Source organism: Tilletiopsis washingtonensis (genome assembly GCF_003144115.1).
Source record: "Tilletiopsis washingtonensis strain MCA 4186 unplaced genomic scaffold FA09scaffold_21, whole genome shotgun sequence".
NCBI lineage: Eukaryota > Fungi > Basidiomycota > Exobasidiomycetes > Entylomatales > Tilletiopsis > Tilletiopsis washingtonensis.
In genome coordinates, this window is record NW_020312018.1 from 206,989 (window position 1) to 229,363 (window position 22,375).

At 68.3% G+C, this 22,375-nt stretch overlaps 5 protein-coding genes across 5 annotated transcripts; 3 read left to right on the plus strand and 2 right to left on the minus strand.

The window, feature by feature from the left end:
• The first annotated feature begins 630 nt into the window (after positions 1-630).
• On the plus strand, positions 631-7,957 carry FA09DRAFT_331956 (hypothetical protein). The gene is made up of 4 exons (XM_025743251.1): positions 631-752; positions 810-7,367; positions 7,427-7,600; positions 7,663-7,957. Exons 2-4 carry the CDS (start codon positions 845-847, stop codon positions 7,788-7,790), a joined length of 6,825 nt encoding a protein of 2,274 aa, XP_025595909.1. The 5' UTR covers positions 631-752; positions 810-844; the 3' UTR covers positions 7,791-7,957.
• Positions 7,958-7,975: 18 nt separating this feature from the next.
• FA09DRAFT_135350 (hypothetical protein) lies at positions 7,976-8,767 on the minus strand. Its single transcript, XM_025739095.1, has one exon. The coding sequence runs from the start codon at positions 8,648-8,650 to the stop codon at positions 8,045-8,047; it is 606 nt and encodes a 201-aa protein (XP_025595910.1). The 5' UTR covers positions 8,651-8,767; the 3' UTR covers positions 7,976-8,044.
• Positions 8,768-14,752: 5,985 nt separating this feature from the next.
• Positions 14,753-17,312, plus strand: FA09DRAFT_340956 (hypothetical protein; the record flags this gene model as incomplete). The annotated part of the gene is made up of 5 exons (XM_025744383.1): positions 14,753-15,180; positions 15,256-15,320; positions 15,374-15,809; positions 15,862-15,941; positions 15,997-17,312. 5 exons carry the CDS (start codon positions 14,753-14,755, stop codon positions 17,310-17,312), a joined length of 2,325 nt encoding a protein of 774 aa, XP_025595911.1.
• Positions 17,313-17,494: 182 nt separating this feature from the next.
• FA09DRAFT_311863 (hypothetical protein) lies at positions 17,495-18,730 on the minus strand. Its single transcript, XM_025740677.1, has 3 exons — positions 18,125-18,730; positions 17,792-18,035; positions 17,495-17,738 (listed from the first exon to the last, which is right to left on the minus strand). Exons 1-3 carry the CDS (start codon positions 18,653-18,655, stop codon positions 17,518-17,520), a joined length of 996 nt encoding a protein of 331 aa, XP_025595912.1. The 5' UTR covers positions 18,656-18,730; the 3' UTR covers positions 17,495-17,517.
• Positions 18,731-18,983: 253 nt separating this feature from the next.
• FA09DRAFT_331960 (hypothetical protein) lies at positions 18,984-21,781 on the plus strand. Its single transcript, XM_025743252.1, has 4 exons — positions 18,984-19,586; positions 19,691-20,140; positions 20,200-21,513; positions 21,583-21,781. Exons 1-4 carry the CDS (start codon positions 19,230-19,232, stop codon positions 21,676-21,678), a joined length of 2,217 nt encoding a protein of 738 aa, XP_025595913.1. The 5' UTR covers positions 18,984-19,229; the 3' UTR covers positions 21,679-21,781.
• Positions 21,782-22,375: the final 594 nt, after the last annotated feature.

The following is a 22,375-nucleotide window of genomic DNA, read 5'->3' on the forward strand; positions in this document are numbered from 1 at the left end:
TCGCCGCCCTCCTCCTCGCCGCCCTCAGAGTCGTCGCCCTCCTTGGACTCCTCGTCGTCCTTCTGTGAGCGCGTTGCCCGGTCAGTACTATGACACACAAGACACGCAATGCAGCTGCAGCGCCGCCATGCCGCCGTGGTGTGCGGGCCAGGCGGCAGAGCGGCGCGCATTTGTAAGCGGCGCCCACTGACCTCGTCGTCGGCGTGCACGGTCGGGAAGAACGAGGCAAAGGCGGACGAGACCGACGCGAAGAGCGACGAGCCCTCGGCGGCGCTGCTGCTCGCAGAGACGGTGAAGGAGGTCGACATGGCGGCGTGGGTGGGGCGTGGGATGGGGATGGGAGCTGGAGGCGGCGGCGGCGGCCCTTGCGCGCTGGAAGCTCTGACGCGGCGTGCGATGGCCGCGGCCTGGCTGGCTGGCTGGCCGGCTGGCGCTGTGCCTCGCCGGGGTGCGCCGGCACGCGCAGCACGTGCAAGGTCGCTGGCCGTCCGTCGGCGCGCCTCGGCCGACGCGGCGAGCAGCATCGGGCCGAATCTCACGATGACTCGCACGGGTCCGCCGCATCGTGAGAGCGAGGCGGCCCACACCCATCAAGCTGGCCGTGCGGCGTGCCGACCCTGTGCCTGCTCCCACCACACCCCGCTCCTATCACACCCTCTTCACACACGTGTCCTGGCCCGCACGCACCTCTCTGTGCGCAGACACAGCGTCGGCAGCAGCACCTGAGCGTGCCAGCACGGGCAGAGCTCCCGGTGCGTTGCGGCAGCGGCGACCACCTCGCGGCCGCCTCTCACCCTCTGCGCGCACAGTCTTGCCGGGCGCGGCACTGGCCGAGACGTCCAGCATGGAGCGTCCTGCAGCGCCAAAGGCGACGCTGAGCCAGCAGATCCTGCGCACCTTCCGCTCGCGCTCCTCTGCGGCGGCGCCGTCGCTCGACTCGTCATCTGCGACAGCCTCCACTCTGCCGGGCAATGTGGACCGCAGCCTGGCTGTCGGCCTGTCGTCAGGCACCAAGATCCCGTCCGTCGAGACGCTGAGCCCAGATGCACCGCTCTACCCCTTCGGGCTGCCCGAGTCGGCGCCGCTCTCGCGCAGCGAGTTCGAGGTGCACGCCGCCGAGCTGCGCAAGCCGATCCCGCTCTCCCAGCCGCGCCGCGATGAAGTCACGGCCGAGCACGAGCAGCGCCTGCGCGCCATCCTCGCTGCGGTGCGCAATGCCGCCGAGAAGGAAGCCGCGCTGCAGCCCGACGAGCCCATGTCGCCGAGCTCTCCTCCCGTCGCAGCGCCTGGCAGCGCAGCGGCTGCCGCTGCCGCTGCCGCCGGCGGGGAGACACCGGCCAGCGCCGGCCCCACGACGCCGCAGATCCGGTCCAGCGACGTGTTCCGTCTGTGCATAGCGCTGCTGGGCCAGGCCAAGGACCTTCCTGTTGCCATCCGGGTGGGTGTCTGCGACCTCGTCTCGGAGAGCGTGCGCTTGTCCAGTCGCCGCGCCGCTGCGGCACCCAAGGCCCTGGCCGAGACGCGCAGCGGGGCGCCAGGCTCGCAGTCGTCAAAGACCGCCGACGGTGATCACGCGCTTGCCAACATTGATCGTGCGCTGCTGTGTCACCTCGTCTCCGACCTCTCTTCGGGCTTCGAAGAGGCGCACCCGAGCCGCGACAACGTGCTGGCTACCGCGCTGCCGGCGCTGCCATCACAGCTGCAGGCGCTCGAAGTGCTTACGAACGAGGGCCGAGACGTCGTCGCGTTTCCTGGCATCGTACAGCTGCTCGGCGACTGGCTCGGCGTAGTCTGGGCAGAGCTGCAGACGCTGCGCTCGGTAGCGCAAGCGGAAAGCAAGAAGGCGGGAGGGAAAGCTCCTGCTCCGGCCGCGGGTGAGGCCAGCACGTCTACCCAACAGGCGGGCGCCGGGCGCTTCTCTGCGGCGGCTCTGTCTGAGCAGCTGTCTCTGCGCGAGTGGAACATGCAGGCCATTCTGCACCTTGCGACGTCGATTTTCAAGTTCTCGTTCGCGCGCATCGATCTTTCCCATGTCGAGCAGCTCTACGACAAGATCTCTCGGCTCTTCCTGGGTGACGCTGGATTCGCACCCGAGACGCCGCGTCAAGCTCTCTCCCCAGCGAAGGCAGCAGCACCGGCCGCCTCGTCGCAACATCGCCGCTCGCGCTCGAAGGAGGCCAAGTCGCTCACGGACGGCTACGACTACTACGGCCTGGAAACCCTCTCGCCTTCGCCTGGCAGCCAGTCGCCCTCGCCGTCGATGACACCACACGGCGTGATGACGCCACGCCTGGCCGCATCCGAGTCTGCACTCGGCGTCGCTGCGATCGTCGCGGCTGCGTCTGCCGCAGCTGCGGCCGGAGCAGCAGCAGCGGGCGCGTCGATCGCCCCAACGCCAGCTGTCGCGCCGATCGTCCTCGCGACGCTGCCGCCTTCGACCCGTGCAGAGGACGTGGAGCAGGCGCCGTACCCGGTGTGTCAGCCACACGCCGAGCTGCATGCTGTCGACGTGCGCGCCCTCCTGCGCCTCTTCGACGCCACGCTTCGGTACGGCTACATGCCGCCGCCATGCGTCAATGCCGTGACACGAGTGCTGTGTGGCATTCTGGGCTACCAGACCGCTGTAGGCGGCAACCTGGTCCTGCTCAGCGCTGATGCCTCGGCGGCGGACGAGCACGACTGGGTGCACCTTGTCGGGCCGGTCATCGCGAATCTGCTGCGCAGCCACTGCGCTAACGCCGCGCTGCGAGTTGTGCGGCAGATGCTCGTCCTGCCGGAGACGGACTCCGCGGCGCCTGCTCCATCGCGACCGCGCGCAGACGCACCTGAAGACGTTGCCATTCTGCTCGGCGCCGTTGGCTTCCTGCGACAGGCGCTCATCGTGGTCGCCGAGCAGGCTGTCAGAGCGCCGTCCTCGACTCGCACTGAGGGCAAGCAGCAGAACGAGGACGCTCTGGCGCCGTCTATCTCGCTGCCGCTCATCCTGCCTGCTTTGCGCGGCGCTCTCAACCGACAGGTCGACGTGCTCGACGTCGAGGTCCTCAAGCTCGTGGCCGCTCTGCTCCCGGAGAAGTCGAAGGGCAAGGACGCGGCAGACCGCCAGCCGCTCCTCGCGGAGCCTCTCTCGCACAGCGATTGGGACGCCCTCATCGATCTGACCGGCGTCGCGCGTCGGCACACCGAGGGCGGCAAGCTGAAGGGGCGAGCCGTAAGCGTCTTCGATGAGAAGGCGCCCGGCGTGAGCGCGTCGACCGGCCGAGGCCCATCGGTCTCTGCACCTGTGCTTGCGCTTTTGCACACACTCTCGCGCGTTCGGCTGGCCGGACCGACCGGAGTTCCCAGCCCCGCCGATGGCGAAGGTGGCAGCAAGCCGCTCCCCTGGACGCCGAAGCTCGCAAGCCTCTTGCTCTCGCTGGCGCCGCTGCTGCCCGACACGATCGTAGTGGACCTCATCCAGTACTTCAAGACGCAGCATCTGTGCCTGCCATGCGAGCCCAACTGGATCGCCAACATGCGCAGCCTACTGCAGGCCTTCTTCCACCGGCACGAGAGCGCGGCGCGCGACTTCGGCGCGCTGCCTGCGCCACGAGCGCGACGTGACCTGGTCTCGCTGATCTTCGAGCACGTCTATGAGGCGGTGCAGGACTTGCCGGATGAGCGCACGACGCTCATGCTAGAGGTCATCATCCCTCTGGCGCAGAGCTCTCTCGCTGCTGAGACCGACGCAGAAGTCGAGCAGGCTGTGCGACGAGTACTCATCGAGGCAGCAGTGCTCGCCGGCTCGCAGCCGCCGGAGCTCGAGCAGCCCCTTGAGTCGACGCCGGCGCCGGCTGCGGAGGCAGAGGCGGAAGCACAGTCAATCGACTCGGGCGCCGAGCTCGGCCAGCAGGACAACGAGCGTCTCGCTGCTGTTGAGCTGACCGAGAGCGAACGCATATTCGGCGACATCCGGCAGCTCTTCATCAAATTGGCACGGTCCAGCGAGACCGTCAGCGGAGCGCCCATCATCAGCAGTGTCACGGCCACTGGCCACGTCAGCTTTGCCGACCCGCCGGGCTCGCACGATCGCACCCACAACTCGGGCTTTGCTTCGCACTCTCGCCAAAGCAGCGCAGGCGGCGCGCATGCCTCGAGCGGTGCTCCTTCATCCGCTGCGCCGGTCAGCGCACCGAGTCGCACGGACAGGTCCTCGCAGTCGGCGCTGGACCTGATTACCATCTTCAACCGCATGGCCTTCTCGTCGTCTTGGGTGATGATCTCGCCGAGCGCTGGCTCTTCTGCGGTGGAGCACCGACAAGCTTGGAGCAAGAAGACACGCGCGAGCTGTCTCACAATCTTCCGCGACCTGCTCAAGATCCTGCATCCGTCCGCCTCCGCGCGTGGCGGGGCCGGCACCGCGGAGAAAGACGTAACGGCCGTCGCGCCGCCTTCCACGCGAACACGCCTGGCCATCCTGCAGTGGCTCGTCCGACTGCGCACCGACCGTCAGCACCGCGTGTACTTTGTCGTCGACGTCGACGACCTCGTCGAGTCGGCTGCGACTGCTCTGCTGCGCGGACCAGGCTCGGCGCCTGCGCCGTCTGCTCTCAGTGCGATGGCGTCTCTGAGCGTGGCCCCACAGATGGAGAAGCAAGTCTCCACAGGCAGCACTGCGCCGCGGCCAGCGCGCTCGAATGTCGCAGCCACTCGCCAAGACGTGCGCGAGGGGCGCGAGCAGGTCCGCGCCGGGCCCGGTGGGCTGGACCGCTCCAAGTCACGCGCCCGCGATGCGTCGCGCGACCGTGGTCGCAATGTAGACCGTGCCACGGGCGAGACTGGACGTCTCGGCGAGCGCGAGCGCAGCAGCAGCCGCACGCGGGGCACCTCGGCGCGCAAGAATGGCCCGCAGGCTCCCGTGGAGCCGCAGGAGGCGCTCTGGCACCTGCCGCAGGAAGTCTTGTTCGAGGTGCCGCACTCTGCGCAGCGGAGCGACGTCGTCTTCACGTACATCCACCCCGAGGCCGATCCGCACTGCGCGCACGGACATGACCACGGCATCGACGATGGCGGCGAGCCCGCCGTGCCGCTGCCTGTCTCCGAGTACCTTGCGCTAGCGATCCAGATTCTCGCCGTCGAGCGCAACTGGGAGCTGGTGTCGTACCTCATCTGCCACCTGCCGCATCAATTGGCCAACAAGCATCTCTTCTGCGGTCCCAAGGCGCGCGACCAGATCATGGCGCTTCGCAAGCAGCTGTGCAGCGACATTCTCTCGCACACGCTCGCATCGGATGTGCATCTGCCAGAGGAGGTCCGCAAGACCGACGTGTACGCCGTCAGCTACGCGATGCTCACGGTGCTCATCAGCTACCGTACGCTCTTCAGTCGCTCGCAGCAGGACGAGATGGTCGAGGCCTTCATCGTCGGCCTCAACAAGTCGCAGAACACCGCACAGCCCTGCGTGCGTGCGCTCTCCGTCTCGTGCTACGAGCTGCAGAAGTCCGTCACGCGCCTGCTGCCGTCGATGCTCGTGAAGCTCTCGACGGTCATGTCGTCGACGACGATGTCGATCCACATCCTCGAGCTGATCGCCGCCATCGGCCACATTCCTGCCTGCTACGCCAACTTCACCGAGGCGGACTACCGGCGCATCTTCGGCATGTCGCTGCAGTACCTGCAGTACCACACGCAGCTGCAGCGCACCGACGCCGAGCGCCAGCAGCAGCAGGCGCAGCAGCAGCAGGCCAGCGGCGCCGGCGGCATCACGCGCGACGACCCGCGCTCCAGCCCGGCCTCGTTCACGCTCTCGCAGTACGTCATGATGCTCGCGTACTACAACATCAGCCTGTGGTTTATCTCGCTGCGCATCTCGGACCGCCCGAAGCACGTGCCGTACATTGCCCGCGGCCTGCTGCTCGCGAACGAGGGCCGCGAGCGCATGTCGGATCAGACCGAGGTGTGCTTCGACTTCCTTGCGCGCTTCACGCACTCCAATGCGGAGCCCAAGCCTCGCCGCTCCTTCCTCAACTCGATCGTCATGGGCTCGTCCACAGCAGTAGCCAAGGCCGCCGTGGCCGCCGCGCGCAAGGACAACAACCGCCAGTCGAAGTCCTGGCTCTTCGGCAAGGCTCTCGTGACGGTGACGTCGCTCAAGAAGGAAGGCTGGATCGAGATCCTCGTGCGGCGCTCGTCCGGCACGATTGCTTTGCTCTGCAAGCTCGAGAACGCGCCCGTCGGCACTCTACCCGACGTCGACGGCGAGCGCATGGACTTGCCGGCCGTGCTGATGATGCAGCGCGACCCGGATAGCATGGCCAAGCCTGCCGTGATGTCACCTGCGTTGCCGCTCGCCAAGGCGACGGACCGCCGCTCGATGCGGCAGCAGGCAGAGGCACGACTGCGTGCCGGCGACCACCTGCGCTCCCGGCGTCCACTCGGCCCGGCGCACTACGGACTTGCAAGGCGTCCGCGGGCAGCTTCCTTCAGTGGCGGCCTGTCCAGCGCCTTGATCACTCGCACTGCACCGATCGACCCGTACCGCATCGAGGCGGCCAGTGGTGACGCGCCCGCGGCCGACGAGCTCATGGCCGCGGACGTGCCTCGTGTCGGCGGACCCCAGGTCAGCGCCACCGAGTCTGCGGCCGTGCAGAGCATCAAGAGCGAGATTCTCTCGCCGAAAGCCAGCGAGCAGAAGCTGGCTGCCGACAGCTCGAGCGCTGCGCCCGAGAGCTCAGAGGCCCGACGCGGTAGTGCCGCCGGCCTTGCTGCAGCTCCCGCTGGCGCCCGTCCGGCGCGGGAGGCGGCCGTTGATCCGGGCTTCATTGCCCTGCAGCTCTCGGCGTTCCCGGACCTCTCGCTCGACAAGGCGCCGCTGCTGCTGCCCGACGAGCCGGCCACGGACCGTCTCATCCGTGCCGTGGACCTCACGCCCGTCGTCGACTTCCACAAGATCGGCGTGCTCTACGTCGGCCCCGGCCAGACGGAGGAGCGCCAGATCCTCGGCAACCGCACCGGCTCGCCCGCGTACGCCCGCTTCCTTTCGGGCCTCGGCGACCTCATCACGCTCAAGGGCCAGGAGGACGTCTATACAGGCGGCCTGGACCGCCAGTCCGACGAGCACGGCAAGTACGCCTACGTGTGGGGCGACGACATCTCGCAGATCGTCTACCACACCGCCACGCTGATGCCGAACCGCGACCACGATGCGGCGCACTCGGCCAAGAAGGCGCTCATCGGCAACGACTGGGTGCACGTCGTGTTCAACGAGAGCGGCGACGAGTACCGCTTCGGCACGATTCCGAGCCAGTTCAACTTTGTCAACATCGTCGTGTCGCCCAACTCGCGCGGCGGCATCAACCTCGGCTCGGTGGCGCCTGACGACAGCACGTTCTGTGAGTGCGAGGCATGCTGGACGGCCGCATCGCTCTGCTCACCGCGCTTGCACACCCAGATCGCGTCTCGCTGCAGTGCCGCCCCGGCCTGCCGAACTTCTCGCCCGTCAGCGACGGCCAGCTGGTGTCGACGAGTGCGCTGGCCGCCTTTGTGCGCATCCTCGCGCTCAACGGCAACCTCGTGAGCCAGATCGCGCTGGCCACTGGCGACACGATGCAACCGTATACCAGCAGTGCGTCATCAAACGCTCGCCCGCATCCAGACACCGTGGCTCATCTCTTTCTCTCCGCGCAGACTGGGTCTCGCGTCTGCAGCACCTCACTCGTGCGCGCGACAAGGCAGAGGCACGCCGCGACGCCGCCCAGCAGCAACAGCAGCCCGGCGATGCGCCGCCGACGGTGCACGATCTGCGCTTCGTCTGAGCCGCTCGCCGGCAGACGTACGTGCTGGCCACTGCGCTGCTCGGTGGCCACGTCTTTGCTGCTGCCTCTCCCGCTCCGCCGCGTTCCTGCCTTGCGCAAGTCACAGAGCGTCACGTTCACATTTGTACAGATACCCCTCACATGCCCGTCTACTTTGCTTTCGACCTTCTCTCCGCCTGTCTCGTCGACCGGGACGCACGGCGGGTCTGTGGCCACGCAGCTCGCATGCCTCGCACACTCTTCGCCTGTTCTGCTTATCGCGGGCTCGCCGGGCAGCGCCTGTTCGGCTCATCGATCAGGCGGCCCGGGCTCGAGAGAGGCTGCGCATCGAGTCTTCCAGTCCCTCGGGCCCGCGGGTTGCTGCTGCAGCTGCGCTCCCAGACTCCGCCGCTCGACTCGACATGCCCGTACCGGGGCAGCGCAGCGGCAGAGCGCCGGGCAAGAGCCGTTCCCATGCATGCGTGCGCGCATATGCAGAACGCAGAGAATGCCGGAGAAGGGTCGAGCTGGGCATGCCGCATGCTGGAATTGCATGTGGGATGTGGGTGGAGCAGGCAACCCTTGGCAGCACAAGCCACCGAGCGGTGAGACCACGCGCTCCTCGACGCTGGCCTTGCTCGCCCACGATTGCCGTGCGACCGCTCCCGAGGTGGCAGGTGAGGGCAAGACGTGCCCGTCGCCGCCTCGTGGGGTGCGTCTGCGCTACCTTCCGACGGGAGGCGCGGGGTGCCGGGTTGCCTGCGCTCTGTGCCAGTGCTGGCTCCGAGTTGCCTGCAGGCCAAAACCGGCGAATCGGTAAGTGCGGCGAGGCATGCTTCTCTGGCGTCCCCGCGAGCTGCCGAGCTTCTCCCGAGAGGCATGGCAGCCGCAGATGCTCCTTGGCGGCGCTACGGCGGCCCAGCGCCCCTGTGGATGGCTAGGCGAGCCGCGATGCGAGGCCGGCTCAGCGCCTTTCTTCTCCTTTCGCACCGACGCAACGACGGCCATCCGCATCGCAGCCTGCTCACGATAGGTCATCTGAGTCAGCGTCGATGACGACGCTGCACCACCGGCAGGACGCTGCTTCTCAGCGAGCTCTGCCGATCTAGACTGCCATGGCGGCGCAGATGCAGGCGGCGGAGCCGTGCCTGCGCGCTGCGGCACCGCTGCGTCGGGTCGTTATACCGCGGATTCTGCCTGCTGCTGCGTTGAGGGAGCGCTGCGTCTGCGAGCGGGGCCGAGCGGCACGCAGAGCAGCGTCAGGCGTGCTGCACGAAGGGTCCAGCAGCGGCTCAGCGTGCAGCGTGCAGCGACAGAGGCGACATGCAGATGCATGCAGAAGCGCCCCTGCTCTGCCCGAGCTGCATGGGAACCGGGAAGGAACGACTCGCTCGTGTGCGAGGGCAGCTCGGACCTCGTCTTTCAGCATTCCACGCCGGGTCTCGAGCGTCCAGTTGCCCAGCTCGGAGGGTCGGCTGCAGCATCAGGCTGGTGTGCTGCATCGTCGACGAGCGAGCGGCTCCGGCGGCGGGCCCTCCGGCGCGGCGGCCTTGGGTCGCCAGGTCCTCACTCTGGCTCGCATCGGCAAGAGTCCTGCAGCGCCACTACTGCTGTGGTACTATCATGGCATGCGCAGGAGCGGAGCAGGCGCCGCGGCCGGACTACCGGCAGCCGCCTGGGGCTGCTCCTCTTTCTCTTTCCTGCACCTGCACGGGAGCGCCTTTGTCGGCGTCCGAAAGACTGCCCTGCGGCTCTTGTTCTCGCAAGTGCCCCCCATGTGGAGGGGACAGGGGCAGGCAGCACGCCATCGCAGCATGCTTGGCGTCGCCGTCCCGGTTCCACCGCAGCGAAGCAGTGCCAGCATGAGCGTAGCGCCCCACGACGGCCCCGCAATGGCCGCCAGAATGCGCACAATGCTCCGGCCTGCTGTCCGTAGCGTGCATTGCGGCTAACCCCCAGAGCCACGTCCGCCAATCGCTGGACTTGCGCCGCGACCTAGGCACCGAGGACGACGAGGTCCAGACTGCGCATACCCGACGGGTGCCCCAGCAGCGTAGAAGCGACAATGAATGGCAATCAACAGACCTGCGGCCAGCGTACGCGGTCGGCTCCAGAGCGCGCACCTGGCACGGCGGGGAGCGCTGCGCCAGCTCGGCCGTTCTGGACCCTCTTCGCGCTGCCTGTCCGGTTGGTCCTCGTCGGCCATCGATTGTCCCTTGTGCGCTGTCACAGAGCAACCTGTGGCGCACACGGCAATCCCAGCAGCCACCTGCACGGCGCCGCCGCTTGTCCGCCGCCCGTCGTGCCTCCGCGCGCTGACGTTGCGGACCTGGAACGGACGGACATTTGAGCGCCACGGCACGTGTGTGCGGCGGTGTCTGTCCCCATGCTGAGTTGCTGCGCCGAGCGGGTCAGCCCCATGGGAGCCTGGGAGTCTAGGAGTCTGGGAGTCGAGTCGGGCGACGAGGCCCGCCGAGTGCGCTCTCGGCTCGCCGCCGGCGTTGCTGAAACTGCGCTCGACCTTGCCCCGGGTCTTGGCGCCGGCGCAGCTGCCAGTCGCGCCGGGGACGTGCCACGAGAACGGCTGTTCATCCGCCGAGCACGGACTCCCATGCTCTTCCTCGGGCAGCACGCAGGCAAGGAGGCAGGCCTCCGCGTTAGCCCAGCGTGCTGGTAAAGCGTGTCACGGACAGGACGTGCGTAGTCGCACGCTGGCAGGAATGCTGCGCTTCTGGCGCCGACGCTGCGCAGCCCGCCCTGGCCGCTGGTGCTGCTCGAGCGGCATCCGTCTCGCCAACGTCGGAGCCGTCTGGGCAGCGTCGGAGCTGCGCCGACGGCCGTTAGCGCTCGCCGGCAAAGTCAGGGCACGGCGTCGGCTGCGCGCTGCTGCGGGGCACAGCGCTATCGGCATCGGCCATGCGATGGCCCATGGGAGTCCGCAAGCACCCGGCGCTTCGGGGCACGCTGCGATGCTGCGAAGCGAACGCTCGCAAGCACAAAACTGAACGGCCCCAGCACATCTCACTCTCAGTGCGGTGGTACGAGCAAGGACGGGCGCAGCAGATGCCGCACGTGCAGCGAGCTAGCATGCGCATCCGCCGGCTCTGCCACGCGCGACGGCCTGTCGAGGTACCTGGCCCGCACCGCCCATGCTTCTTGGTGTCGCCGTCATGCGCTGTGCGGCTTAGGTAAAAGCAGGGCCGCCGCCGGAGAGCTGCAGCAGAGTGAGATCTGGTCGCTGGACGGCACCGGCAGCACAGAAGCTGCGGGAGCGGGCGGCAGCGGCGCCGGCGGTGGGCGCCGCAGTACGCACGCATGCTTCCCGGGTCCCCGAGCATGAAGCCAGAGCACGGCAGAGCGCCAACGAGCAGGCACGAGCAGCGCCAAGGGCGCGCCATTCCTTCCTCCTGCGCTCGGCGGTGCTGAGCCTTGTCACCGCCGCGAGCACGACGTCTCGAGCGGAAGATGAAGCGAGCGGATGGCTCACGCGCGTGACGCTGCCTCGCGGCGCGGCTGACATGCCCATCTCATGTCTGGGGGCCATCGCGCTTTGCTGCGTCTGCAGCCGGACGATGTGCCTGTTGGCCCGCCGAGAGCATGGGAAGGACGCTAATGCGGGCGGGCGCCACGGCGCGCGTGCCAGGGCCCGTCCGTGCAGTGCGGGCGTGCGGCAGCTGCGGCACCGCACGAGCATCCCGGGATCGCGGCTGCGGCCGCGTCGATCAGCCGGGCACGGCGCCGCGCCCGGGAGCTGAGCGGCTGCGTCTCACCGCCATGAGACGGGAAGGACGCCCTCCCTCCCATGCCCGGATGCTGCTGCTTGCCCCGTCATGCGCTGCAACCCTGGCTGCGTCCTGGTGCTCTGCGGCCGTGCCGTGGCGATGGCCTGCGCGCCTCTGCGCATCGACAAGGCAGCCGTCGATGGTACCCCTGCGTCGCCGGCGGGGCAGCTGCGAGTACCGCCAGCGGCCGCGTTGCGCCTGTCTTTGTGCCTGCGCTGTCGCCCAGGCCGCGCCGTTTCCCCGCGAAACGCATCGGAGCGCCCGCGCAGCCGTCGGGTGGACGGCGATGCGGGATCATGATAGCTTCAGAGCTCGTCTCGGCACCGCTGGCCCAGATGCAGCGGCAGCCGTCGTCTATGGCGCCAGCGCCCGGTCACCGCAGCCGACGCTACTGCACGCAGGCCCGAGAAGACAGACGCGGCAGAACTGCAGACGGCGCCAGTGCAGCGCACGCCGGCCTGGAGCTCGGCTGCACTCACGCCGGGCACGCAGCAGCGTTCAACGCCGGCGGTGCAGGTGCTGCGGCATGCCCAGCGCTGGTGCACAGAGCCCGTCTCGGGGTGTCTGCAGGCGTGACGGCGCAGATGCCGGCGCGGCGGACGTGTCGCCGAGGGGCGATGGAGGCGCGACGGCGGCACCGCCGTTGCTGCCGCCATGCGCCGCCGCCCCCCGCGCCACGGCGCATGCCCATGTGCCTCTGCAGCTGAATGCTGCATGCTGCCATGCTGCGGCTGCTGGCTGCCTCCAGGAGCTGCTCGGCGCCGCTGCTCTGCCCCCTGGGTGTCGGCGATGCCTCGCTTCGCCGCGCCGTGCGCATTCTTGCGGCCCGCCGTGCAGCAGGCGGCTCCTTCTTGCTCTTGATCTTGCGTCCGCTCTGCGCCTCTCCACCATCTCCCTCTTCCCTCGACGGCGCCTTCTTGCTCGCTGCCCTCGCCATCGGCGCCCCCCTCGCTGCTGACGCCGCGCCGCATCCCGACTCTTCGGGCGCGCCTCAGCTGTTCTTGCTCGGCGGCGCCGCTGCCGCTGCCGTGCCGCTGCAGCTGCACCCTGCCGCTGCATCTCGTCTGCGCTGCAGCGTGCGCGCATCTTGGCCTTGTGCCGCTCCTGCACCTGCTTCCACCTCGCCCAGCTCCGCCCAGACGGCCGCGGCAGAAGCAGCTGCCAGCGTCTGACGCCGCGCGCCGCTCAGCATCAGGGACCGCCGCGGCTCCACCTCGGCCCTGCGCTCTGCTGCACCTCACGTCTGCACCTCTGCGCTCTGCCTTCGATTTTGCACGCCGCCCGTGCCCCGACGCCCCGACGCCGACGCCGAAGCCGACGCCGAAGCTCTGCTGCTGCTGCCGCGCCGCCGCGCTGCACCTTGCTGTCGCGGGCCCGAAGCGGCGGCGCCTTCGGTCTCAGCTGCCCACTCCAGACGCTGCGACGCAGCAGCAGCAGCATCTTCCTCTCCGCACGCCCGCGCGCCCGCGGCACTCTCCCGCATCCGCTCCCTCGTCTCGTCGACGGCGCCGTGCGCTGCTCCGCTGCACTGGCTGCAGCTCAGACCTGCGCCTTCTGCGCCTTGCCCTGCACCTGCACCTGCTGCAGCGCCCGCACCGGCTGAACGTAGCGGCGCCTGCGGAGTGGCCCGAAAAGGCGCCCGCGCCCACGCCCTTCTGCCGTCGAAGGCACCTGGCAGCCGCGCGATCCCCAGACTCGACTGCGCTGCAGCGTCATCCAACCCAGGCGCCTGTCTCTCTCCTCCTCCTTCCGCTCCTCCTGCCTCTCCTCTCCTCTCCTCTTCTGCGACGCCCTTTTCGCTCGCCCTTCACTTCTACCCTCACGCGCAGCCAGGCCACCGGCCAGCTCTCTCGCGCACAGCCACGTCCTCCCGGCACTTCTCTTCCGCCCCTCTTCCTCTTCGCCGCCTGCGGCTTCTCGTGCCAGAGCGTCTCTTCGCCGCCTCTGCCTTTGCGAAGACGCCTTCGCACCGAGCTCCTCTGTCGAGCACCTAGCCCTGAGTGTCGAGGTGAGCATCTTCGCAAGGCAGCGCGTCGCCGCATCGACGACAAGGAGCACAGCCGCACGCGCGCCGCGTGCTTGGCTCTGCACTGCCGGCCGGAACCCTGGCCGCGGCCGTCTAATTCGTTCCACTTCGCCTTCTGCGCTGGTCGCTCTCGAGATAGAAGCAGCAGAGTTCGGGCACCTCGCCAGCATCGAGCGGCAGATCGATCTTGCCCAAAAGCGTACCAAGGCGCGAGCGCTCTACCGGGAGCTCCTGTGTCTCCTGATTCGCGTATCGGTGCCTGCGCGCATTGTCTCGCGCCCACTCTTTCGGGCACCTCTGCCCTCCTCTCAGCGCTCCTTCGCTGCTGCGCTCCGTTCCTAGATCAACTCTACGCTTCATCGGTTCCGAGCGCAAGGCGCACACCAGCACTGCGGCCCGAGTCTGGAAGCGCAGCACATCGCACGCCGCCAGTCTCACCGCTCGCGCGTGTCTAGACCCCGGACTCCGGCCTCACTCAGGAGAGCACGCGCCTGCTCTCGCAGCGCCTCTGCGCACGTCCACGCCGGTGTTGCTTCTCGTCCGACCACGACCGCCGCATCGACACTAGCTTCGATCCATCGGCCCCTTCTGCCGCCTCGACCCGCAGCTCCACAGCTACAAGGCGCTACACGGGCTTCTGAACTGCTGTACTGGCGTTGCTGCAACAGCTGTCTCTGCGCTCTGGCAGGCTTGCGTCTTAGCGATCTGCTGGCACTCCCAGGTGAGTAGTCTCGCTGCTGTGTGGGAAGTGGAGGTGCATGTGGGCGCTGGAAGAAGCTGCTCTAGTGCGTGCTGGCTTGGGCAGGCTGCTGGGACGCAGAGGGCTTGCAGGTCTTGAGCGCATGCGCCTCAGCGGCATGGCCTGGGCTGCAGCTGGGATGCGGGACCTCGACTGTGGTGGACAGCACAATCGGGCCAGGCACACGCTCCTTCTTGCCGCTCCACTCCATGCGCGTCGGTCGATGTGGGCGGCGCTGATTTTCGCTCGAGCTATATCAGCCCATCGTGTGCAGTACTGACGGCTTCTGCTCAGCGCACTCTCACGCACAGCGTCTGTCGTCACCGCTCCTCGTCTGGCTTTCCTTGCGAAGCTTCCTGGACATTCATCTCTCGACACACTTCGTCCGTTCGTCGAGGCGCCGGCGTCGCTTCCTCTGCGCACTCGCACCGCAGAGATGTGGAAGCAGGGCGACCGGGACGGCAGCGAGCCTCGCGAAGGCGCAGATGCCGAGGCCGAATGGCAGAGACCGAGACAAGGCCTCTCCGTCTCTGATCTGCTGTCCTCGACGACCACTCCAGAGCGGCCACGATCCTCGCGCACGAATAGCGGTCTGCGCGAGCAGACAGAGCGCAGCGTCGACTCGCCGCAGCAGCAGACACAGACGCCGCAGCACCTCGCTCCGCCTCAGGGCTCTACGTCGTCTGTCTCCCGGCCGTCGTCTGCGGCATCGGCAACGCGCGTTCCGTTGAGCAGCGCACAGCGCCCATCGACCGGCGGCAGCGCAAGCCATGTGCCACTGCCCGAGACCACCTCCACGGACAGCAGCGGCGTGGCGTACCAGTACACGGCCGTGTCACAGATCACGCAGGGGCGCGAGAACATGTGAGTGTGACAGAAGACGCGCTCGACGCGGCGCATACATGCTCTTTGCCGATGCTGACATTCCGTCTCTTCCAGCGAATATCAGCTCACGGTGCGCGAGCAACCGAAGCACTCGCGCATGTGTGGTGTGGGCGAGAAAGGTGCGCCTCGCGGCGTTGCGCGTCGAGGCACGGAGCTTACCCCGTCATCACAGCCGATCGCCGACCCATTGACCCGGCGCCGATCATCCAGCTGCGCGTCATCACCCACGAGGCCAGCTCGCGCGACCGCTCCGCGAGTGGCGCGAGTGATCACTCCGGCGGTGCAGCTGCGGGGTGTTCCTCTGCCTCGCGCCTCCGCCGCGGCGTGCCCGTCACGACCCAGCGTGGCGAGGGCTGGGAGGACAAGGCCTGGTACCTCGAGAATCCTTACTACTTCATGTACGCCATGCTCGCCGACGCCGACACGGACGAGGAGCTCCACCTGCTGCAGGACGGCAAGACGCGCTACACGACGGGCAGCTGCGTGTCGTGCCTCTACCATTTGAAGGACATCGACGGAAGCCACCAGGGCTTCTTCGTATTCCCGGATCTCAGCATCCGCGTCGAAGGACGCTACCGGCTGAAGCTCTGCCTTTTCGAGACCATTGGGTGAGTCAAGTGCAACGCGGGTGGGCGGCGACGCTCATGCTTCCTGCCGTAGACACGAGGTGCACCACTGCAAGTCCATCTACTCGACACCCTTCAGCGTGTACACCGCCAAGCGCTTCCCGGGCATGGAAGGTGAGCACGCTCGCGTGGCGCCGCGCACTCGTTCCTTCTGACACTGGCCCGCCAGAGTCCACGCTGCTGTCCAAGTCGCTCGCAGACCAAGGACTGAAGGTGCGCGTGCGGAAGAACCCTCGAGCTCGTCGCGGCCGAGTCGGTGCGAAGCGAAAGGAAGAGGGCCAGAGCGACGAGGACTCGGACGGCGAGGGCGCAGGCGGTGCACGGCGGCCGCTCGCTGGAGAGGATGTGGTCATGCGCGACGCCAAACGCATGCGCAGCGACTCAGCCGCCCAGCCGCCCAGCCGTGGTGCGTTCGCCTACGCGCCGCCGGACCGCGACCCGCGCGAGTACAACGAGCGGCCAGGCTACGCAGACGAGGCCAGCTATCGGCGACCCTTGCCGCAATCGCCGTCGTTCAGCAGCCAAGAGGCGTTCTATCCGGCGCCGCCACGGCGCGCTCCCGAGCTCATGCATCATCCAGCGGCATCGCGGCCGCCCTTCGAGGATCCGAATGCTCCTTACGGCTCAGCGCATCCGCGCAGCTACGCGCCCGCTCCGCACCACAGCCAAGCCGCCGCCTCGCCGACGGACAGTCCGCGCTCGCATCGCTCGTCGCCGCCGCATACGTACGACGGAGCACTGCGACGCCCGAGCCCAGAGGTGCACCCCGTGCCGTATCGCACAATGCTCGCCGAGCCGACGCCACGAATGCGCGCGCACTCCAATGCGGCTCTGCAGGCCAGCGCGCAAGCGGAAGGCAGCTACTACGGCCGCGCTCCCAGTGACATGCGCCCGCCGCAGCTTCCGCCTCTGCAAGCCGGCGGCAACGAACCGGCACACGCTGCTCATGCTGCCTACCTCAGCAGCACCTCCTCGCTGCGCGATCGCTCCCGCAGCGACCCGTCGTCGCAGCACGCCCTGCTGCGGCGCGACCCGCCGCTAACGCGCCAGACGCACTCGTCCGACACGCCGGCGCCCTTCTCGGACCGCACGCTGCCGCCCCTGATGCAGCCGTCGTCGCCGTACGGCCCGCCGTCACACGGCATGCGCGAGCAAGCGCCGCAGCAGCTGCCGCCGCCGCCTGGCGGGCCCAGGAGCTATGCGAGGCACCAGGACGACTACCGTCCGTCGCCGAGTTCCGGGCCGTCTCGCTCTGCCGCTCCGTACTACCCATCACAGCAGCAAGGAGAGCCGCATGCGCCTGGCCGCGTCGGCGCCCCGGCGTACGCTGCTGAGGATCGGGAGCGCGGCTATGCGCCTCCGCACGGCCGCACGACGCCGCAGCAGCAGCATCAGCCGCCGCAGCTTGGGCATCCTGCGCATCCGCAGCAGCATAGCCCTCCGAAGAGCGATCGTCGGGAGCATCAGTCGCGCTACCAGTACTGAAGCCGCCGACTAGAGTGAGTCCCTGCTGCGTCCTTCCGCACCGCTCAGCATGAGGCGGATGCTGGCGGTGCGTGTCAATTCAGCACATTTCACTCAGTCGCCCCTGTGTGTGCCGTCCAGCGAGGCTCTCGCTCTCTGGCGGCTCTCGTGTGCCCGCCTGCCATCACGAGCTGCTAGCTGAGCAGAGCGTTTGTGTACGATGCCATTACGATGCGTCAGGCGGCGGCGCAGCAGCATCTGTGCGCTCCCAGATCTTTGTGCCCTGCCGGTCCTCGACGTGCGTGACGTACTCGAGCGGCAGCACGCCGCTCTCGCCCACGCCGGGCGTGAGCACGGCACCGTTGGACGCGACGAAGAAGGGCACCTCGGCTGCCAGCGCACGGTGCATATCGATGTGCACGATAAGCGGCGAGCTCGTCCGCATGCCTGGGGCAAGCATGAGCATATGTGGGCTGCGAAAAGGAAGCGCGGACACTCACCGCTGATGATGCCGCTGCCGGGCCGGCCGGCAGCGAGGTGAATGTGGTTGCGCTTCATGCGAGAAAGGCCGCCGGATGAGCGAATCGCATCCCAGGCGGCCGCCGTCGTGCCGTGCAGTACCTCGACGTCCAAGGCGCCAGAGACTCCTGAGTCAGCGTCCGTAGCCGGATCACCCTTGTGCGTGAGCTTGCGCAGGTCTGCGATGTTGTCGAGCGTCAAGGACACCATGTCAAGATCTTGCACCTGTAGCGCGGAGGATCAGCCCGCCAATTCTGCGGCAACGGAATGAAGCTGCGCGCTTGAAAGCTGCACAGCGCCCACACTCCACTCACCGAGGCAACGCTATGGCCCTGCACCGCTCTGATGCACTCCTCGCCGTCGAGGTCTTTCAGCTCAAAGCGCTTCTTCTCGTTGCCGTCGACAACCTCGCGCACGTCCTGCGCCGTGGGCGCCCTGCCATCGCCCATGTCGAGGCGTGCCACTCGTGGACGGGCCAGAATGGCGGCAAGCGGGACGAAGCCGTCTGCACGCAGCGGCAGGGACTCCTTCTCGAGGCCGTGGCGCAGCAGGTAGGCGAGGGCGCGCGAGAGGCCCTCGACGGGCGACACGACGCCGCGCGGCCCACGCGGCGCCTTGGCTGCCGTCTTGCCGCTGCTGCTGCCCGAAGCACCGGCTTCTGCAGCCGGCAATGTGCCGGCCGCTCTGGCCGCAGCCTTTGCCTTGGCGGCGGCCTTGATCGCCGCCTTAGCTGCCTGGTTGGCGGCACGCGAGGGCGGCGGGCGCGGCGCCGACGCGGCCTCGGGGGACGCAGCGGCCGCGGGCTCCGCAAGCGACAGGCTTGCCAGTGTCGGCGGTGATGACATGGCGTGCAGAGCGCGAGGACTGTGCAGCGGAGCAGAGCGTGCTGTTTGGGCTGCCAGCGCGAGAGTGGGAGTGGGGAGCACCAGGGGGCAGCTGCACCTCCACAGCACAGCACCAAGAGCTGGCGTATGGCGCAGACAAGTGCGGCGTCGCTCGCGCCAGATGGCGCGTGGGAGCAAGCGCGCCGTCGCGCGACGCCGCCGTGCATCGCGCGCATCGCACGGCTGGCGGCCAGCGGCTGATCCGGGGCGGGCGCGCTGCGCCGAGAGGAGGGAGGCGGCCTGTGCAGCCTGAACGCACCCGCGCGCGACGGCGTCTCCTCCCGCCGCCCGGCGTCCTACGCTCGCTGCTTCCTCTCCACCCTCGCCCTCTCTCATCCTCACTCACCGCATACCTGGCCTGTCCGCTCTCGTGCGCTGCACTGCTTTCCGTCTGTGCCGCCGCACTGCCCGTGTGCGCGCATCCTCCCTTCACGTACCTTCGCTCCCGCCGCTGCCTCGTGACGACCTGCCTCTCCGCCGCTCCTGATCCTGACGACCTGCTGCCCGATCCGCCGCGCATCCTCCTCGCTCTTGCATGCCTGCGCCCTCGTACGCCGGCGCGCCCATGCGGCAGTTCGGCGGCGTGCCCATGGCGCCCTCCTCGCCCTCGTCCGGCAATGCCGGCATCTCGCCGCCCTCGTACCCAGGCGCCGGCCACGCCAGCGGCAGTGTCGCCGCGCAGCCGCCGCTCAACTTCCCGGCGCTGCACCTGCATCCGCTCAACGACTCGTTTGCGCCCAAGCAGATCAGCCTCGCGCCGCCCGGCCCGGGCAACCGCATCAAGATTGGGCGCCAGACGAACGCCAAGACGGTGCCGAATCCGAGCAATGGCTACTTCGACAGCAAGGTGCTCAGTCGCATGCACGCCGAGGTGTGGTCGCAGGACGGCAAGGTGAGTGCGACGTGTGTCCCAGTCATGAGCTCTATGTGGAGGTGGCTGGGCCCTGCTGTCATAGGTGTACCGCGCGCCCTCGGTCTGACACCTGGGTCCGACAGGTCTACATCAAGGACGTCAAGTCCTCCAACGGCACCTTCATCAATTCCGAGCGGCTCAGCGCCGAGGGTGTCGAGTCGGACGTGTTTGAGCTGCACTCGGAGGATCTGGTCGAGTTCGGCATCGACATCGTCGGCGACGACAACAAGACGATCATCCATCACAAGGTCGCGTGTCGCGTCTTCCTCGTGCTCACGGCCGAGGATGCGATGAGCCTGCGCGCCGACTTTGCCGCTCTCTACCGCGGCGGCGGCCATGGCGGCCCAATGGGCGGAGCTGGCATGGGCCCGGGCGCAGAGGGCGGTCTGCGGAGAGGCAAGAGCACGATGAGCTTCGACCACATCCTCAGCCGGCTGCAGAGCGAGCTGCAGAAGAGCCGCGAGACGGGCGCCGAGCTTGGCACGCTTGCAGGTGCGATCGGCGAGGTGGGTGAGACACTCGGCGGAGGTCTGGTAAGTGCATGTATGCGTCTCGCTCTCGCGCACGGCCCTCTCACACCATATCTGCGCAGGCGCCCATGCAGAACCCGCCGTACCAGCACCAAGTGCCGCCGGATCCGAGCGAAGCTGCTGCCGCATCGGCCTCTGCTGCGCAGTCCGCAACTGTCGCGGCCTTGCAGGAGCAATTGGCGTCGACGCAGGCCTCGCTGGCATCTCACGTGGAGAAGATGCATGCGCTCGAAGGCCTGCTCGCGGAGCACGAGACGATGCGCAGCGAGGTCGGCAGCATGAAGGCCGAGATGGAGAAGGCGAAGCGCGACATCGACGAGATGAACCTCGCGGCGTTGAGCGCAAAGTCGCAGCCGCGTGCGACGAACGGCACGAGCGAAGAGGAGCAGGACTTCGACGACGGCGCCAGCGTGGCTAGCATGGACACGGTGATGGCTGGCGATGCAGGCACACGCACGATCAAGGGCGCCGGGGCATCGGGCGATGAGTCTGCGACAGACGAAGACGCGCTGCGGCAGCTCAACCACGTCGGCCCGCCGGCACCGGCGGACGAGCCGCCGGCCGAGGAATCCAGCGCCGTGCCGGCCGCTGTTGCGGCTGCGCTTGCAGCTCAGAACGAGGCGCTCTCGACGCGTCTTGCAGCGCTCGAGGCACAGCTCGAAGAGGCACTTGCAATTGGCCGCAACCTGCAGGCTGAGCACGCCGGCGCGACCGAGGCCGTGCGCGCGCTCGAGGGCCGGATGGCCAGCCTGGAGAAGGAGGTCAGCGAGACGTCTGCACGCGCCGAGGGTGCCGCTGTCCGCGCTCTCGAGGGCCGCTTCGTCGAGTGGCGAAGCACGCTCGAGAGCGCGTGGGGCCGCGAGCGCCAGGCATGGGACGCGGAGCGGGATGAGCTCAAGCGCGTCGTCAAGGCCTGGGACGAGGCGAATGGCTGGCTGGAAAACGAGGCGGCCAAGGCTGCCAGCGCCAACGAGAGCAACGGCATCGCCTCTGCCTCTTCGCCGAACCCAGGCGCGGCCGGCAAGCGGCGAGGCAGCAAGAGCGCAAAGCGACGCGCGGCGCGGAGACACCTCAACCCGGCGTTGCGGGCCTTGCTGTACCATTCGTCACACGCAGACGTTGGTCCGCTGGACGATGACGAGCTCTCGGACGTCGACGAGACGCCGCTGGGTGCCGCGTCTGGCCTCGGCGTCACCGGCGCGGATCGCGCGGCAGACTCGACATCAGAGGCCGCGCGCTCGGAAGACTCCGCCGAGCGGACAGACAGCACGGCGGCGACCAGTCCGTCCGGCAGCATCGCTGCGCTGGCCAAGTCTGCCGTGCCGCCGCCGCTCGCGAATGTCGCCCAGCACGGCTCACCACGAGGCGGGCTTGAGGTGAGTGCAGCTCAATCGCCTCGTCGGAGCGCGCGACGATCTGAATTGACACGACGCTCCCGCGCACAGAACACAAGTCTGCCCATGATGGGTGCCGCCGGCGTCGTGGCGATCGGCATGGCGGCGTGGATCATCTCGGGCAAGGCAGCGCCCAAGTTCAGCTAGCCCGCTCGCAGCGTGCGATGACTGCCGGCGCGCTGCATGCGCCATGACGGGCCGGCCGAGATGTCAGAGACGGGCGCAATGATCAGCTTTGTCTCATCACGAAACACGGCAGTGTGACGCGGGTATGGCCATGCTGGCAGATGACATTAGCAGATCAGAACGAGAGCCGGGCATGAGCAGCCTTCCGCGTGCATCTCGTTCAAGGCGGCGCGACATGGCCATGGCGGCCGGGCGTGCCGGTGTCGCTGCCGCCGCCGCCTCCATTGGACAGGTTGGACCACCAGGCCGCGTCCATGCCCGGCGTTGATACCGAGGCAGGGCTCTCGCCCATCTGCTGCGGCGTGCGCTGCTGCGCCGGTGCGTGCTGGCGAGGCGCGCCAAAGTGCTGCTGCGGAGCGCCTTGCGTATGATGCGCATGCGACAGCTGCGATGCCTGCTCTGCAAGCGGCGTCGGTGCGCCCGGCGAGCGCATCGAGCCCGACGCCGTGCGCTGCCGCTTGGCTGCGTTTTGCTGCTGCTGTCCATCATGCTCATGCTGCGACGTCGGCGTGCCGTACGTCATGCTGTTGCTGCTGCTGCCGGCGCCTCCGAGATCGAAGCGATGCTGCTGCTGCTGCTGCTGCTGCTGCTGCTGCTGCTGCTGCTGCTGCTGCTGCTGCTGCTGCTGCTGCTGCTGCTGCTGCTGCTGCTGCTGCTG

What these genes read in the sequence shown, in the direction of transcription:
- FA09DRAFT_331956 (XM_025743251.1), top strand. Translation starts at nt 845, where the DNA reads ATGGAGCGTCCTGCAGCGCCAAAGGCGACGCTGAGCCAGCAGATCCTG. An exon ending in GCCTGACGACAGCACGTTCT is followed by an intron (nt 7,368 to 7,426) that starts GTGAGTGCGAGG and finishes TTGCACACCCAG; the next exon opens with ATCGCGTCTCGCTGCAGTGC. An exon ending in GATGCAACCGTATACCAGCA is followed by an intron (nt 7,601 to 7,662) that starts GTGCGTCATCAA and finishes CTCTCCGCGCAG; the next exon opens with ACTGGGTCTCGCGTCTGCAG.
- FA09DRAFT_331960 (XM_025743252.1), top strand. Translation starts at nt 19,230, where the DNA reads ATGCCTGCGCCCTCGTACGCCGGCGCGCCCATGCGGCAGTTCGGCGGC. An exon ending in AGACACTCGGCGGAGGTCTG is followed by an intron (nt 20,141 to 20,199) that starts GTAAGTGCATGT and finishes ATATCTGCGCAG; the next exon opens with GCGCCCATGCAGAACCCGCC. An exon ending in CACCACGAGGCGGGCTTGAG is followed by an intron (nt 21,514 to 21,582) that starts GTGAGTGCAGCT and finishes TCCCGCGCACAG; the next exon opens with AACACAAGTCTGCCCATGAT.
- FA09DRAFT_311863 (XM_025740677.1), bottom strand. Translation starts at nt 18,655, where the DNA reads ATGTCATCACCGCCGACACTGGCAAGCCTGTCGCTTGCGGAGCCCGCG. An exon ending in AGGGCCATAGCGTTGCCTCG is followed by an intron (nt 18,036 to 18,124) that starts GTGAGTGGAGTG and finishes TCCGCGCTACAG; the next exon opens with GTGCAAGATCTTGACATGGT. An exon ending in CGGCAGCGGCATCATCAGCG is followed by an intron (nt 17,739 to 17,791) that starts GTGAGTGTCCGC and finishes TGCTTGCCCCAG; the next exon opens with GCATGCGGACGAGCTCGCCG.
- FA09DRAFT_135350 (XM_025739095.1), bottom strand. Translation starts at nt 8,650, where the DNA reads ATGCCTCTCGGGAGAAGCTCGGCAGCTCGCGGGGACGCCAGAGAAGCA.